Genomic DNA, 13,640 nt, shown 5'->3' with positions numbered 1-13,640 from the left:
ACGATAACAGGCTGATTTAAAAAAACCCAAAACATAAACATATGACAGCAGCAGCTTATAGACTGACGAATCCCTGGTATTAGGAGAACATTGTATTCTTTTTCATATGTCAGATCTATTTCTTGTCCCACAGAATACAATGAATGGTAAACAAATCTGCTGCTAGTCTCCTGCATGGTGACGCACCAAATCTAGGGTTTGTTAAAATTCCACAGACTAAGAACATTGCTATACTCATCGTGTAGCTCATTCAAGAAGGGGAACATTGCAAAGTCAGTACCAAATGACATATTATTTAAAAAAAAAAAAAGAAAAAAAAAAGCAGCAACACCACTCCACCATGTTAATTGCCATGTAAAGATCGCAAACAGAATACTTTCATAAAACTTTACTTTTTTGATTACTTACTGACTCACATGGGCAAACTGCTAAGATCACACAGGTCAGAGAAGTAAAACAGAGCATACAAATCCTATCAAATTACCCATCAGCTCTGGTGGGTGGCGGTCCACCAAGTTGGGCAGAAGCTAGTGAGCTACTATTTAATTGATTAATGAGACAGCTGGGTGGCAAAGCAATGAACCTCCAAGCTTTTGAGAACCAGAGTGCACGGCATGTACTCACGTCAAGAGATTCCAGACAGTACCAGCAAAAGGCATGTTTGCAGTTCTTACACATCATTTGGGCACAGCCTTCATCTCGTTCAATGTAAACTTTACACTTTGGACAGCGTTTGATTGGAGCATCGTCTTCTTCCATTTTAAAAACTGAACTGTGGGAGAGAGTGAGGAATTAGTAAGATATGTGGCCACGTCAGTTTACAGAAGAAAATTTAAGAACTGTGATAAGAAGGTAAGCCTACTTTTTCATTTCAGAAAAAAAAAAAAAAAAAAAGAGAGAGAAATTACTAGCGAACTGAATTTTATTATTCAAATATTTTGGCTATACTCTATTTTTCAAACATATCTCTAGAAAAAAATGTTTAATGACTACAGTGCCTACGTTAGGACATTTTCTATACCATGTATTTTACCAGTTTTACCAACTATTTTTGTTATCTAGTAATACTAACAGATATTATACAGTTTCCTCCTGGAATATATCAGATGAGCAGCAGCTAGCTTACACCTAAAGGCTTTGTATGTCTAAAGCATGTTCTTTTTTCCTTTCTTCTTTCTCAGGGAAAAAGAGGAAGCAATCCCTTGATAGCACAAGCCCAGACCACATTCCTTTGGACTGGGGGCACCAGTGAGAGATTGCTTGTCTCTGCCCTCCTTGAGGATCCTCCCTAGGAATTTCCTTCCAAATCGGGAACCATGAGGTTTTGGGGCACGCCGTTCTTTCAGAGTCGATCTCTTTGTCTCTAACACTGTCCTAACAAGGACATGTTCATAAGTTAGAGTCAGCATAGCCTCTTCTTGTCTTGCACCACTGTGCAAAACCATAGGATGTCCCCTCATACAGTGGGCACAACAGAGGAAACATTAGAAGGACCTTTATTTCCCTTGAGTAGCTTTCTACCGTATGCAGGCTTTATGCACACCAACAACTAAAATGTACCGTAACAAATGACACTTCCTGCAGTCACTGCCAGCGGCAGATACAAAAATGACTGATGGGGAATCAACAGTTCACTGGAAAACAGGACTCACCCTTGACTGACTGCTTGATTGATTTGCCCAACAGCAGGATAAAAGAACATACACTCGTTAGTCACATTAGGGACAACTGGATTACAGAAAAATGCTTTAAATCCATAAACTGTAAATGAAACTCCAAATGCATGGTAGCACAAACTACTACTGGAACATTACGCTCCAAAATAATAATTAAAAAAAAATGCAATGGAGTAAAAAATTAAGCATGAAATAAAAGCAAAAGCAACCAAAACACTAAGAAAAACAAATAAAGGTTTTTATCTTGCCATGAAGTTTAGTGATCTTCAATTCTGGTCAAGGACACACAAAAAGCATGTGCAAAGGTTACTATATTTGACCAGGAACTCATGACGACATCCTAGCTAGTCATCTGTTACAGCAAAGCTTGAAAGAAGACAAGTTATGAATAGCTCAGTCCAAGGCTGGCCAGGGCCAGGCCAATGATACCTTGAACTGCTACACAATCTTTGAAAAAGCCTAAACATTAAGTAGAACACATGCACAATGGCCTTTCTTATTCACTGGCTGCAGTATGCCACTGGAAACAGAACTTACGATCATTGGCCAAATGTGCAGCAGTTGAGATGACTGACAGGGTATCAGAAAAATCACTGTCTGGCATGATGTTACCAACCCTCACGCTGTCCAGACTAGCAGCAGCAATGAGATCTTCTCTGAAGGGAGGCTCATGAGCTGCCTGGATATCATATTTTTCCCACTGGGGCAAAAGGGCGGCTCATAGAGGCTCAAGTAGTTCTTTTGTGTTTCGCCAAGAATGGTGGCAAGAAGGAAGGCTGCCAAGAGCTATCCAGAGTTGTAATACAGCATTAAAGGAACAGGAATGACTAAGTGAAGGAAACAGCTTTAATACAAAATACCAGGAAAACGCCTCTTTACTATTCATACACCGGATTGTTCAAAGATTGAGTGTTTTGTTTCTAAATACTTGATCTCTTGCAATACTTTACCTTGTTTCTCCTGGAAGAAAAGAGATTGGTATGTTCTCTTGACAGCCTTGACCTGGATGCCAATTAGATTTGCAAGCAGAGCAGAACTCAATGTCGCAGGCTTTGCACTGGACCAGCTGGGGGTCCTGTGGGCTTGGCTGCTGGAGCTGGCAAACTGCCTGGCAAGTAGAGGATGGACACCAAGTCCGACACGGGTCCAAAAGCACTTCTGTAAAGGGGCATAAAAGAATAAAATTCAAAGGCGGTTACAAGACCGGCCTTCCATAACAATGTATTCCAGCTGAGGCTGACTGGCAGGGCATTTGAAGACACCCGTTTTCAAAAGAAGCCTTTTATTTTATGCTACCCACTCAGACATAAATCTGGTCTGCTTTGCAAAACAGGAGCCAAACTAAAGTGAGTTTCCCAAGTTTGAATTAATTGCCCACTTTCATTCACCAAACTAAACTCGTTCTGAGACTGAGATGTTGTATTTTTCTTCAGTTGTACTTGAAGTTAATAGAGCATATATTATGGAGGTATAACCCACCAGAAAGTGTTTTTACAGTGCCTATTTTTACAGACTCTATTTCCAAGTTGGTCTCTGCCCTAATGTAACCACATGATTAACAATAGCATAAGACTATTATACAGTTTCATCCCTTTCTTTGAGGCTGCTTACTGGTAAGTCATGTCATGTTTCAAAGCCCACTGAAGTCAACAAAAACCTACTGATGACTTCAGTGGTTTCTAGGTTGGGTCCTGCCCTCCGCAAAAACTTACTTTAAGTTCTCTATGGCCACACAGTTCTGCATCCCCATAGGCACCCAGTCATCTTATATCCTCATAAAAATTAACAGGGTTCATGTTATCATTACACACAGAACTGCCTAGTAATTCTGCACCAGATGCCATCACAGGAGATAATGGTGGCTCCATAAAGGGGGTCAGTCTACAAACAGCAAAGCTCGAAATAGAAGTCACTCCCTCCCTTAGTTATAGCGCAATATAATACATAGCAATTTTCTTTCCTTAGTTTATTCCCAGAATATTGCAATTCTGGGAATCACACAGGCAAGAAAAGAAACGATGGTTTTCGGGTTTTGGATTTTATTTTTTTTTTGTGATAACCAAACAATTAATGCACAACACTACTGCATGAACACGTGCAGAGCCAGATTCTGATTTATGGGATCGCTCTGGAGTGATACCGTTCCCACAGCCTTGCAATAGGTAGTGTGACTTGAGTTACCTCTTTCAAACTGTAGCTTCTTATACCTTTGCATGATTTCTGACGCAACCATGCACTCAATCTGTTGAAGGAAGGAAAAGAAAAAGACAAATTTCCAATTGGGAACAGCAATAACCTAAGGCATTTTCAACAAATGGAGACAAAATATTTGACCTTTAGAGAATTATTAAAAATGCGTGTTGGCAACAGTGGCAGCTGTAGCACACAGAGCAAGACACATTTAAACATCCTAGAAAGAAAAGAAAAGAAAAAACTATTTGTGGTAAAAGTGTACCTCATTTTCTTGCAGATGGCCTCGCTTTGGGCAGGCAGCATCAGGGCAGCTGATTGCTGTTTCTAGACCTTCTTTGATCAAAAGTTCCACATACTGTTTTAGGCACTGAAAGAGAGCCAAAGATTGAGTTAACTATCCCGCCAAGAATAAAGCATTCAGTATTTTACCAACTTTCCTCTGAAAATCTGAAGAACTCAAACTTCATTGAAAAAACAGGTACTACTGTGTCCCTTTTACAACCATGGGCCATGCCCAAAGCTTTTGCCATGGTTATACCTCTAAATAGAAAACAGCAAGATAATTTCCCCATCAAATAACTCTTCCTGAATTTAAAATACGCAGCAAATTAAAAAATAAGAATAACAGGGAAAAGGATAAATCAAACAGCGAGCTAGGAAGGGAAAAAAAATAAAAATAAAACCCCACCAAGATAAAATTAGATTAACCACACTCCAAAAATCTTTATGTGACTGGAAACCACAACACAGCTTAGTAAGCAGTAACTACCCGTAGACAGACATCTGTCAAACATACCAGAGCGCAAAAGGGAGTGGTGCGTCTTGCCTTCTATTTCTAGAAAATAACTATCTGAACATCATGGTTAAGCATACATCTTTTCCATAGGAAGGAAAAATGTGAGAATTAGGACTCCCAGAAGAACTACAGTTTCCATGGGGACCGAATAATAAATATTGGTAATACTAATACTTTTCTTCCTTAGCAACCACAGCCTTTCACCCAAGTCATAACTGAAAGCGTAGCATCTAACACAGTTGCGCACAGCATGATCATCGACAAAAGAGAGAAGAAAGGTGGATATTTTAGACTAAGGGCAAATTAACAGCAAACCTTGTTATTCTTGAAGAGGAACCACCCCCTCCACCCCCACACTTTCCCCGTCAAGGTGAGAGCTATCGCATAGGTGCCTGCTAGGGAGGCGAGGGGAGTGGTGGAGAGACACATCCCCCTCCCTGCAGATACCGTGTGACTTCTACCAGCCTGACGCTACACAGAAAGAGCAAATGAGGGTCTGCTTCCCAGCGCATGGGTCACCCTTAGTGTTCTCACCCTGCTTGTGAGCTCAGCTGGCAATAGCAAACTGGAGACAATTAGAGAAAGTAGGTCCCTAACTCTCTGTTACCAGACACGTGAATAAAGAGCGAGGCTAGCGCAGCAGCAGAGTGAAATGAAGATACAAAGCAAGCTCAGCGTACAGCTGGGTGGGAGGCGAGAAGGATTACACACTGCGGCAAGCTGGCAAAACAGGGAATTCAAGTACCACTTCCAGACAGGACTTGCAAAAGGCATGCAGCCGCCGACTGGCCGTCAGCCTGGGAAGGGAAAGGGCGGCATTGACCTGGTGGAGTCCAGCGTGCCTCACTGCAGGTCACAGCACAAAACCGCTTCCTCCTTCCAGCCACGCCATCAAACAGGCCCATCAACAAGCACATTTTCAGCCCAACCCTTTGCACGTGGCTTGTAGCTGCTCAGGTCCAGACTTCAGAGTCTACTCATTCAGCCTCTTCTCTCTCTGTTCTGCTTCTTGATATGTCTATTCAGCTCCTTCCAGAGACTCACCTATATTAACATCTTGTTTCAGTTTTTACCTCTCCCAGCTTGATTGCAGCAAAAACTTCACTTCCTGCCTGCATAATTTCTGCTGCTCTGGGACACAGCTTTTCTGGTGGCAATATGCTGCCACCTTGATCGCACAACAACTCATTTCTGTCAGGGTCCCCTTCCCGGCATCTCCTACTCAACAGAGACAAAAGGTCTGTTTTTTGGAAAAGAAAACCAGAGACTGGATAATCAATATCTTTGAAAGTTTTACATATGTAAAAAAAATCCACGGGGGATAGATCATGGCCTATGTCTTCCTCTTTATCAGTAGGGATTTCATGAAGACAACTGTTCCCTTAGTAGACGTTTGACTTGCAGGAGGTTTCCAAGCCTTCGCTTAAGAGCTCTGCAGGGCGGGCGGTGGAGCAGTTCAAGAGAACCACTGGCAGCAAGCACAGCTTGCTGAGCTCTGCAGGAACCAGGTCCTAGGTTGTGTGCCTTGGCAAACTACGATTTCAGCTGTAGGGAGTGTTGCCATAATGACACTGTTGGCTCTCCCTTTTCCCCTCCATTTGCAGACGCCAAGTGCGGATTAAAACGAAAATGCATACATTTTTAATGCCAGCACTTAGCACTTATAGAAAGTACTTTTCTAGCTGAATGATCTTTGCCGTCATTAATCATTCATGTGGTTAATTCTCTTCCTCAACCTGTTCGGGACCACTGCCAAAGCCCATTCGATTTGTTTCCCTTTCCTCACATCTTCCAAGGAATGACACAGCTCATCCCTGCCACAATATGTCCAAGGCCCTCCCCTTCCCCTGATGTGGCACTGGCCCCTACCTCCTCAAAACCAGCCCAGCCAAAGCGCATTTCTTACATTACACCTTCTGGGGACACAGATGCTGTTTCGAGGCCGTGAAATATCACTGCAAATTAGGCAGAGGATAAAACACTCTGTCTGTCCACTCAAGACTTCCTCTCTCCAGAGATTTCTTGGGTGGAGAAGGAGTAACCCAAAGAGGTTGCAAGAGAATCTGAAGCACAGGGTAGCTGTGCCTCCTCTTGAGAGCGGACACAAGATACGCCATTTCTGTCAGAAAAGTTTAAACTGGCTACAGTGCGAGAAATGCACCAGCATGCAGGCAAACAACACGGTAGGATTAGGCACTCAGTTATATACTATGAAAAATTCACTACAAAACAACTACAAAAAGATAACAAATAAACTGCTGCTCATTTTCTTTGTAGCTTGATCCCATGCTGGAGGAAAATATATTCACAGCCTTTCCATTACGGCAGTAAAGTACTGTATAGGATGAATGAAAAATGTGGGAGTGTAAGTCACCCCAAACAACTTTCAAAATGAACCATATTACATACTTTTTCTCAGAGAAAACAGGAGCTGAGATTAGGTACCTAAGGCCTGAAGTTGGAATAAGGTCACAAGATATCCTTCTTGTTGTGCATTGACCCTTATAAAATCAATATGCTGAGGAGCATCTTTATTCCTCCTGTAATGGACATGTGTCAATGGAAAGTTACTTTCATTTGAAGCAATACTTTTGCTAAATTCCACTTATTTCTTTCTTTAAAAAAAACCTCACTGTAGTTCAGTAAGTAAATAACTAAATATGATTTAAGTAAGTCACACTTGGAGATACCGTAAACGTTTCAAAAACTGATGGTGATTATTCTGTACATTTCTACTTATGTATATAATCTGACATGACGAAGGCAGGATTAGACTTGGCATTTCACAAAAAAAATAACTCTTCACTGAATTAAGTAGGTCATAAGAGGAAACATTTCTTTTGCATTCAGTTTTGTACTTCATTTCTGTACTCCGACAACGTTCACCTGGAATAATGAAGACTTGCCTAACCAACAAGAAGAGACGACCAAGTGTGTAAGCTTTCAGTCATTAGCCCAGCTACAGTAACGAACCGTGTGTGTGCTCCTACCCCTTTCCCAATCCAGAACTAGAACATGTCAGTTTATAACAATTGTTAGGCAAGTTACTCTGTTTTACGTTGTAGTTGCAACAAGGCAACAGGTGACTGTAGTAGCTGAGATTTCTGTCCAGCATCCACACTCCCAGCATGGCAAATGACCGAGGGGAGGAAAAGAACAATTATTATATGATGGCACTCTAGGACACTACCAAGGTTGTTTGGCTTCCTTGACTGTACAGATCTATACCTTAACATTCGTTTTACAACTTCATGTATTTTTAAATTAAAAGGAAATTGTAATACACTACCATATATGACTGTTAGACAGGGAACACCATGAAAACTGCCATGGAACTTTGGCAATTTCCTGTAGGCAAAGGGAGGCAAAGCACTGCACGACGTATGTGTTATATATAAACTATATATAGACTATATAAACAATATATATAAAATGTATATATATAAGCTATATTTGAAACCCTATATAAGGTTATATAAACCGCAGGTCAAGATGCATCGCATGCCCCAACTGCTGCCAAACCGCCTCAGCTCAGTCAGAAGAGGCCACTCAGCTCCCCCGAGCATCACGCACGCCTGTGTTTTTCCCTGTGTATGCACACTCCTTGCACATCCCTGCTCTGTCCTCTTTCTGCGCTTCACACTTGTCCTTTCTGGTGTCTGGATGGCTTTTTTCTTTCACCCGGCAATCCAAGAATCCTACTGTTGTTTGATGTCCCCATGACAAAGGGCAGGAGCACAACCACTTTGAGAAGTTTTGGCCCAAATCCATTCTCTCACAAGGACCAACTAAAAGCCCAGCTCAGCAGCAGTTTTACTGTCAGCCGCCTATATAAATTAGGAACAACTCTTTTTTTTTTTTTTCTCAGAGATAGGTGGCTTATAAAGGAACAGCTTCCTTTCTGAAGCTGCCAAGCACAGCCTAATATTTAAAGCTCTGTAAGATGAATTGTACTTGTAACCTTTGTACATCAAGGATTGCACCACACAGAGAGGTATATTCAGTGACCACTGACGTGCTGTCGCTTTTGCATATCATTTTGTTTAACGTTATAGAGATCAAAATACCCAATGAGAATCAAAATGCTTACTTCTTGCCTGATTTCCAAACCATAACACATAATTTCACCCTGCTGCGTTTAACTCTCACAACCTGCACAGGCCACAGCAAAATCTCAATATAAAGAACTAAAATGTCTGGCTTTCAATTTTCTTTCACAAGAGTTTGAGCAACAATTATGCCCATTTCTGATGATGGTGCTTTGACTTATTTCTCCCAATGCCCGAAACCAAATAAAAATCATAATTCATAAGAAAGAATCTGACTTTCATTGCTTCCATGTGGGGCAACATTTATCTAGCATTTACTTTGTCAGAAAAAATGTGTTCACTTGGCGCCCAAGGTAATTTTACAATACAAAATGCACGTAATTAAAAACACTTGAAGATATTTTTGGCAAACATCTTCATTTTTTAAAAATAGAACAGCATACCTTTTTGAAAAGCTACAACAAATTTACTTTCAAGAACACGTTATTGCTGCTATCACAGGAGACAAGGAATGCCTTTTCAAGATGTCACCTTTTATTTGAGAGTTAGACACGGCAAAAGATTATCCTGTATTATTTTCTTAACAGCTGCTAGGTGGATTTTGTCAAAATGCAGACTTTTGACTACACTAATGCTGCAGATGCAAGTGCCAAGTCATATGGGAAATTTTATAAATAAGTCAATGGATTTGGAAAGGCCAAAAAAGCATGACAGGATTGCAGAGCCAAGTATATCATCACCGTATCATTTGATTTATTTCTTAAAACTTTAAATGTATTTTAGTGCTGGCACTAAGCCACAGACATCCCAAACCAAAATGCGCACAACACACAAAATCATCACATGCTGGTATTGGTAAAACATTTTAAAAAACCCAAACACCTACTGATGAAATTGAAAGGGAAAAAAGAACAAGTAGAAGGAAAGAAATCTAGCATTTACCAAGTTCTAAAAAACAAAGGGAAGGAATTATTTACAATGCATTTGTTAAAGGTGAGTATTTAAGGTAGATGAAAGCAGCTGCAATTGTGCACAAATATTAAGCAGGCAAATATCCCTTCACCTTGGGCAGAAAATCACTAAGAGTTTTGCACTGCACTTCAAGAATACAAGGAAGGGCTGACATGGTTTTGCAACAAGGGAGATTTATTATTTTTTTTTTTAACCAAAAAAATCCGATTCTAAAATTAGTGCGGCCTAAGTTTCAATGCAAAGAGAGGAAATGCAAAATAACACTGGGAAGAAAGCTCAAACTGAACAAGAAAACGTTTCCAAGTAAGACGATTATCAACACGTAGACTAAATTGCTGAAGTCTCGCAAATTCTATATCATCTGCAAACCAGGATTAGATGAAGTTCTAAAAATATGCATACTTATAACACATGCACACGCACTTACAAAAACGTGCATTCAACCACATGAAGTCAGGAAACGCTGGTTGGTGTTTTATGATCCACATTACAAATGACATCAGCCTAGATGAATGCAAAGATCCCTTTTGGCCTTACATTCTAGGAAAGAATATGAAGACTGTGAAACAATATTGAATGGGAAGCACTTATTTAGCAGCTACAAATCTACAGTTTGGTCTATGAGTAGTTTTTGTGCGAAAAACAACCTGGTCGAGCGGGAGGTGTCCCTGCCCAGGGCAGGGGGGTTGGAACTAGATGATCTTTAAGATCCCTTCCAACCTAAACCATTCTATGAGTCTATGAAAAGGGTACTAAGTCATAGCTCAAAATTTATGTGATGAGGCTATATAGATGAACAAAAATGCTGCAACAACTACTTTTGACAGTATTTTGTAATATTTTTATGTTCTGCATACCCGGTATTTTTTTTTACATTATTTATAAATGAACACTGAGACGGTGGTATCTTCACTTGCCATAAGACAGTGTAATACCAAGGTTATTCCACTGCTCTGCACTAATTCCACTAAGCTAATTCTGCAGTATGTTTGATGAATAGGTATTTATACTCATAAACACGTTGTCCGTAAGTCCTTGGGTAGTGTGATGTAACGTTCATTTTTAGCTTCAGGTTATAATAGCATATAGTGATGCAGCATGCAGTACTCACCGGGGTAAGGGGGAGACAGCATGCATGAGAGTGAGTCAATATCTCTCCCTACAAATAAATTTGAGAGATGAATTTGGGTGTCCACGTCTCAGGTGGAGGCTAATACTCACGGAATAACAGCTCCTCTCCCTTTTGTCCAAACAGCAAATTCACTCTGGACTAGGGAGCTTTTCCCTGAAGAAAATGTCACTTTCTAGAAAGACTTTGCCTTTAGACAAAGCCAAACACTCAGGAGGACAAGAGGAAAAACTGCACTAAAACAAGCAGCCAACAGCTGGGGTCGTCTCTGAAAAGGAGGGAAGAATGACGGAGTAAGGTTTGAGCCTGAGTCTTCCCTGTTCCTAAAAATCACAAATTCCTGTAGCCATATATAACCGCCATATGCTACCTACCTTTTTTTAATATTTCAGTGGATGCTTCTAAAAGCAACAGGAATGCTCATCTGGTTATAAGACAAATGCATTTTTAATCGCATTGCTTCATAGAAAAAGAAAACTACTTTCAGCCAAATTTCCGTGGTACACTTAGAGCATGGAAGAAAACATGCGAAAGAAAAGAAAAAAAAGGGTTGGTTCCTTAGAGAGCTTTTAAGCTTCTTTCAAACTTACTACATGGCCTTTTTGTGTAAAGTAGTAGTTATAATCCTGCTCAAATCTAGTCTTATTTAATCACAGGCTCAACTTTGAAATACTCTTTCACTGCTGCTCCAGTGTGCACAATTCTCTACGGCAGATCTACAATCTGGCTTTTTAGTATCACCCTAATCCTACTTGGTTGACAAGTGACTTACTGGAAAATATCTATGCACACTTAATCACAGAGATTTGTTTGAGGCATACACACAACCATGGGAGTGATTCTTTTTTGCTTTATTAGCTATACTGTCAGCTATGTGGACCAAATCCAAGAACAAAAGCTATTTTCAACCTCACAACCACTTCAATCTCAGAAGCAGGTGTACATTAGACAGATGTTTAATGTCTGTGATACTACTTTGAACTTTAATAGGTCATTTCCACTTCTATAGACATCTTCTCAGGGACAATAATCTACTTCCAAAGAGATCTTCACTATCAAAATCCTAAATTTTTATTAGCAGCTGATTCATCATCCTTAAGAATAAATCACAGGAGGAAGCTGTCACTTATTTTGACATGCAGTGCTTCAAATCTACAAATTGAAAGCAGTAACAGAGAATAGTCTTACATGTTCGCTCTTTATATCCTTTGTTTTGCTGCAGAGGCAAAAATCATGCTACACAAGCATACAAAACCTTGATTCCAAGATAAGCATCTGCAAGGCTCTCCAGAGCTCTGCAACAGGGAAATATCTAGTGCTCAAGTTTGGTCTCCTATGAGGTGAACAATAAGGTACACACAGAGAAAGGGACCTCGGCCAGGACCAGAGATGGATAATGGCACAGGTGATAAACATTTTCCCCAAAGTGGCAAGTAATTTGAAAAAGCTCTGTTGACAGGCTTTCCTGCCTCCACCTGCCCAACGCTTGGCCTCTTTTTAAAGATACTTTTTTGTTCAAAATTGCCAAGGGTGAATGCCTTTTCCTCTCCTTATGCTGTCAGCTTTTAAAGATGGCAACAGCTGTTCTGCAGCCCTGCTAGAGCCCATCTTGTCAGCCTAAATCCCATTGCATCATCTTGCCTGGGGATGACGGCCAATGGTGTCTCGGCTGAGGAAGATAAATGCAACCCTTGCGCTTCCCCGTCTCAGGACAAACCATCTGAGCATCCTTTCCTGAGATGTAAAGAATTGGTCTTGTCCAAAAGTCCTATCAGCTCCTATCAGTGCTCCTATCAGCTGGTGGAATCTCAGGAGGGGAAATCACCAGCAGCGCGCGAGGAGAAGGGACTCGCCCATCGCAAACGCCCCTGCGGTTAGCGCAAAGACGGCGGCTGATTTTTCCTGTGGACAGCAGTGCAGATTTTGCTGCTTTGGCTCTACCTCTGTCCAAATACTTTCTACCAGTACACCCAAACATCACACTTCTTACTGACGCAAACAACTCACAGACAAGATATTCACATTAGGGATAAGATGCAGCACCCCTCTGCTCCCGTGCGGCCTCCAGATCCTCTGCAGGGGAGTATCGGCCTGTTTGAGTTCAGGGAAGTGTCAGCGCCAGTCAATAAATGGTGGAGGTGAGGCAAGACGAGATGTACCTATCAAGGATGCAGAAAGAGGAGCCCTGCTGACTTCTTCAGCTTGAGAAATATTAGAATATGGCAAACGCCCTTTGAAACACAGCAATCAGTGGCTGTGGAGACCACAAGCAGGGACAAGCAACAGGAACTAAATGAACCTCAAAAACAAGTGGCCTGTTTCCAGTTGAATGTCTTAATAGAGAAAGGGAAGGCAGTGAAAACTGCCTATTTTTTGAAATGATGGGTTGGGTGGTTTTTTTTTTTGAGGGAGTTTATATACACATTCATATATGACTGTGTACCGTAAAATATATAGAAGATGAACACTTTTTCTTCAGAGAAATCGTTCACATCGGTAGATAGTCAGAAGAAAATGGCCAAATGAGACAGGGATAATATCTTGCAGTTCATGCCTATCTTCATCTCAGAATAGCTATTTTGAGTGGATGTACCTGTAAACATTTTTCCATGTTGGATTTTTACCCCTCCACTAGCTTCCATAAGCTGCCTGTTCTCAACCGGTAGAAACACACAGGGTAAACTTTACAAAACGAAATTTGTTTTCAAATGCCAACATATGCAGGATGAAACTCAAATATTCAGGAGGCAAAAACAACAACAACAAAAGTTTCACTCTTCCCTTATATGGTTGTTTGAGAAATGTTTACCCTATTTCAGAGCAGA

At 40.8% G+C, this 13,640-nt stretch overlaps 1 protein-coding gene across 7 annotated transcripts in view; it reads right to left on the bottom strand.

The window, feature by feature from the left end:
* Nucleotides 1-13,640, bottom strand: part of RNF144A (ring finger protein 144A) — a 70,879-nt gene that overhangs the window by 8,567 nt on the left and 48,672 nt on the right. For all 7 annotated transcript variants that reach the window (XM_074581783.1, XM_074581781.1, XM_074581780.1 and 4 more), the window contains 4 exons: nucleotides 4,132-4,236; nucleotides 3,858-3,918; nucleotides 2,627-2,834; nucleotides 625-772 (listed from right to left, as the gene is read on the bottom strand). In XM_074581783.1, coding sequence (XP_074437884.1) covers nucleotides 625-772; nucleotides 2,627-2,834; nucleotides 3,858-3,918; nucleotides 4,132-4,236 — 522 coding nt within the window. The remainder of the gene's footprint in view (nucleotides 1-624; nucleotides 773-2,626; nucleotides 2,835-3,857; nucleotides 3,919-4,131; nucleotides 4,237-13,640) is intronic.

The sequence above is a fragment of the Larus michahellis genome, chromosome 3 (genome assembly GCF_964199755.1).
Source record: "Larus michahellis chromosome 3, bLarMic1.1, whole genome shotgun sequence".
Lineage (NCBI taxonomy): Eukaryota > Metazoa > Chordata > Aves > Charadriiformes > Laridae > Larus > Larus michahellis.
The sequence above is the reverse complement of the archived record's forward strand: the minus strand, read 5'-3'. Positions and strand labels throughout refer to the sequence as shown.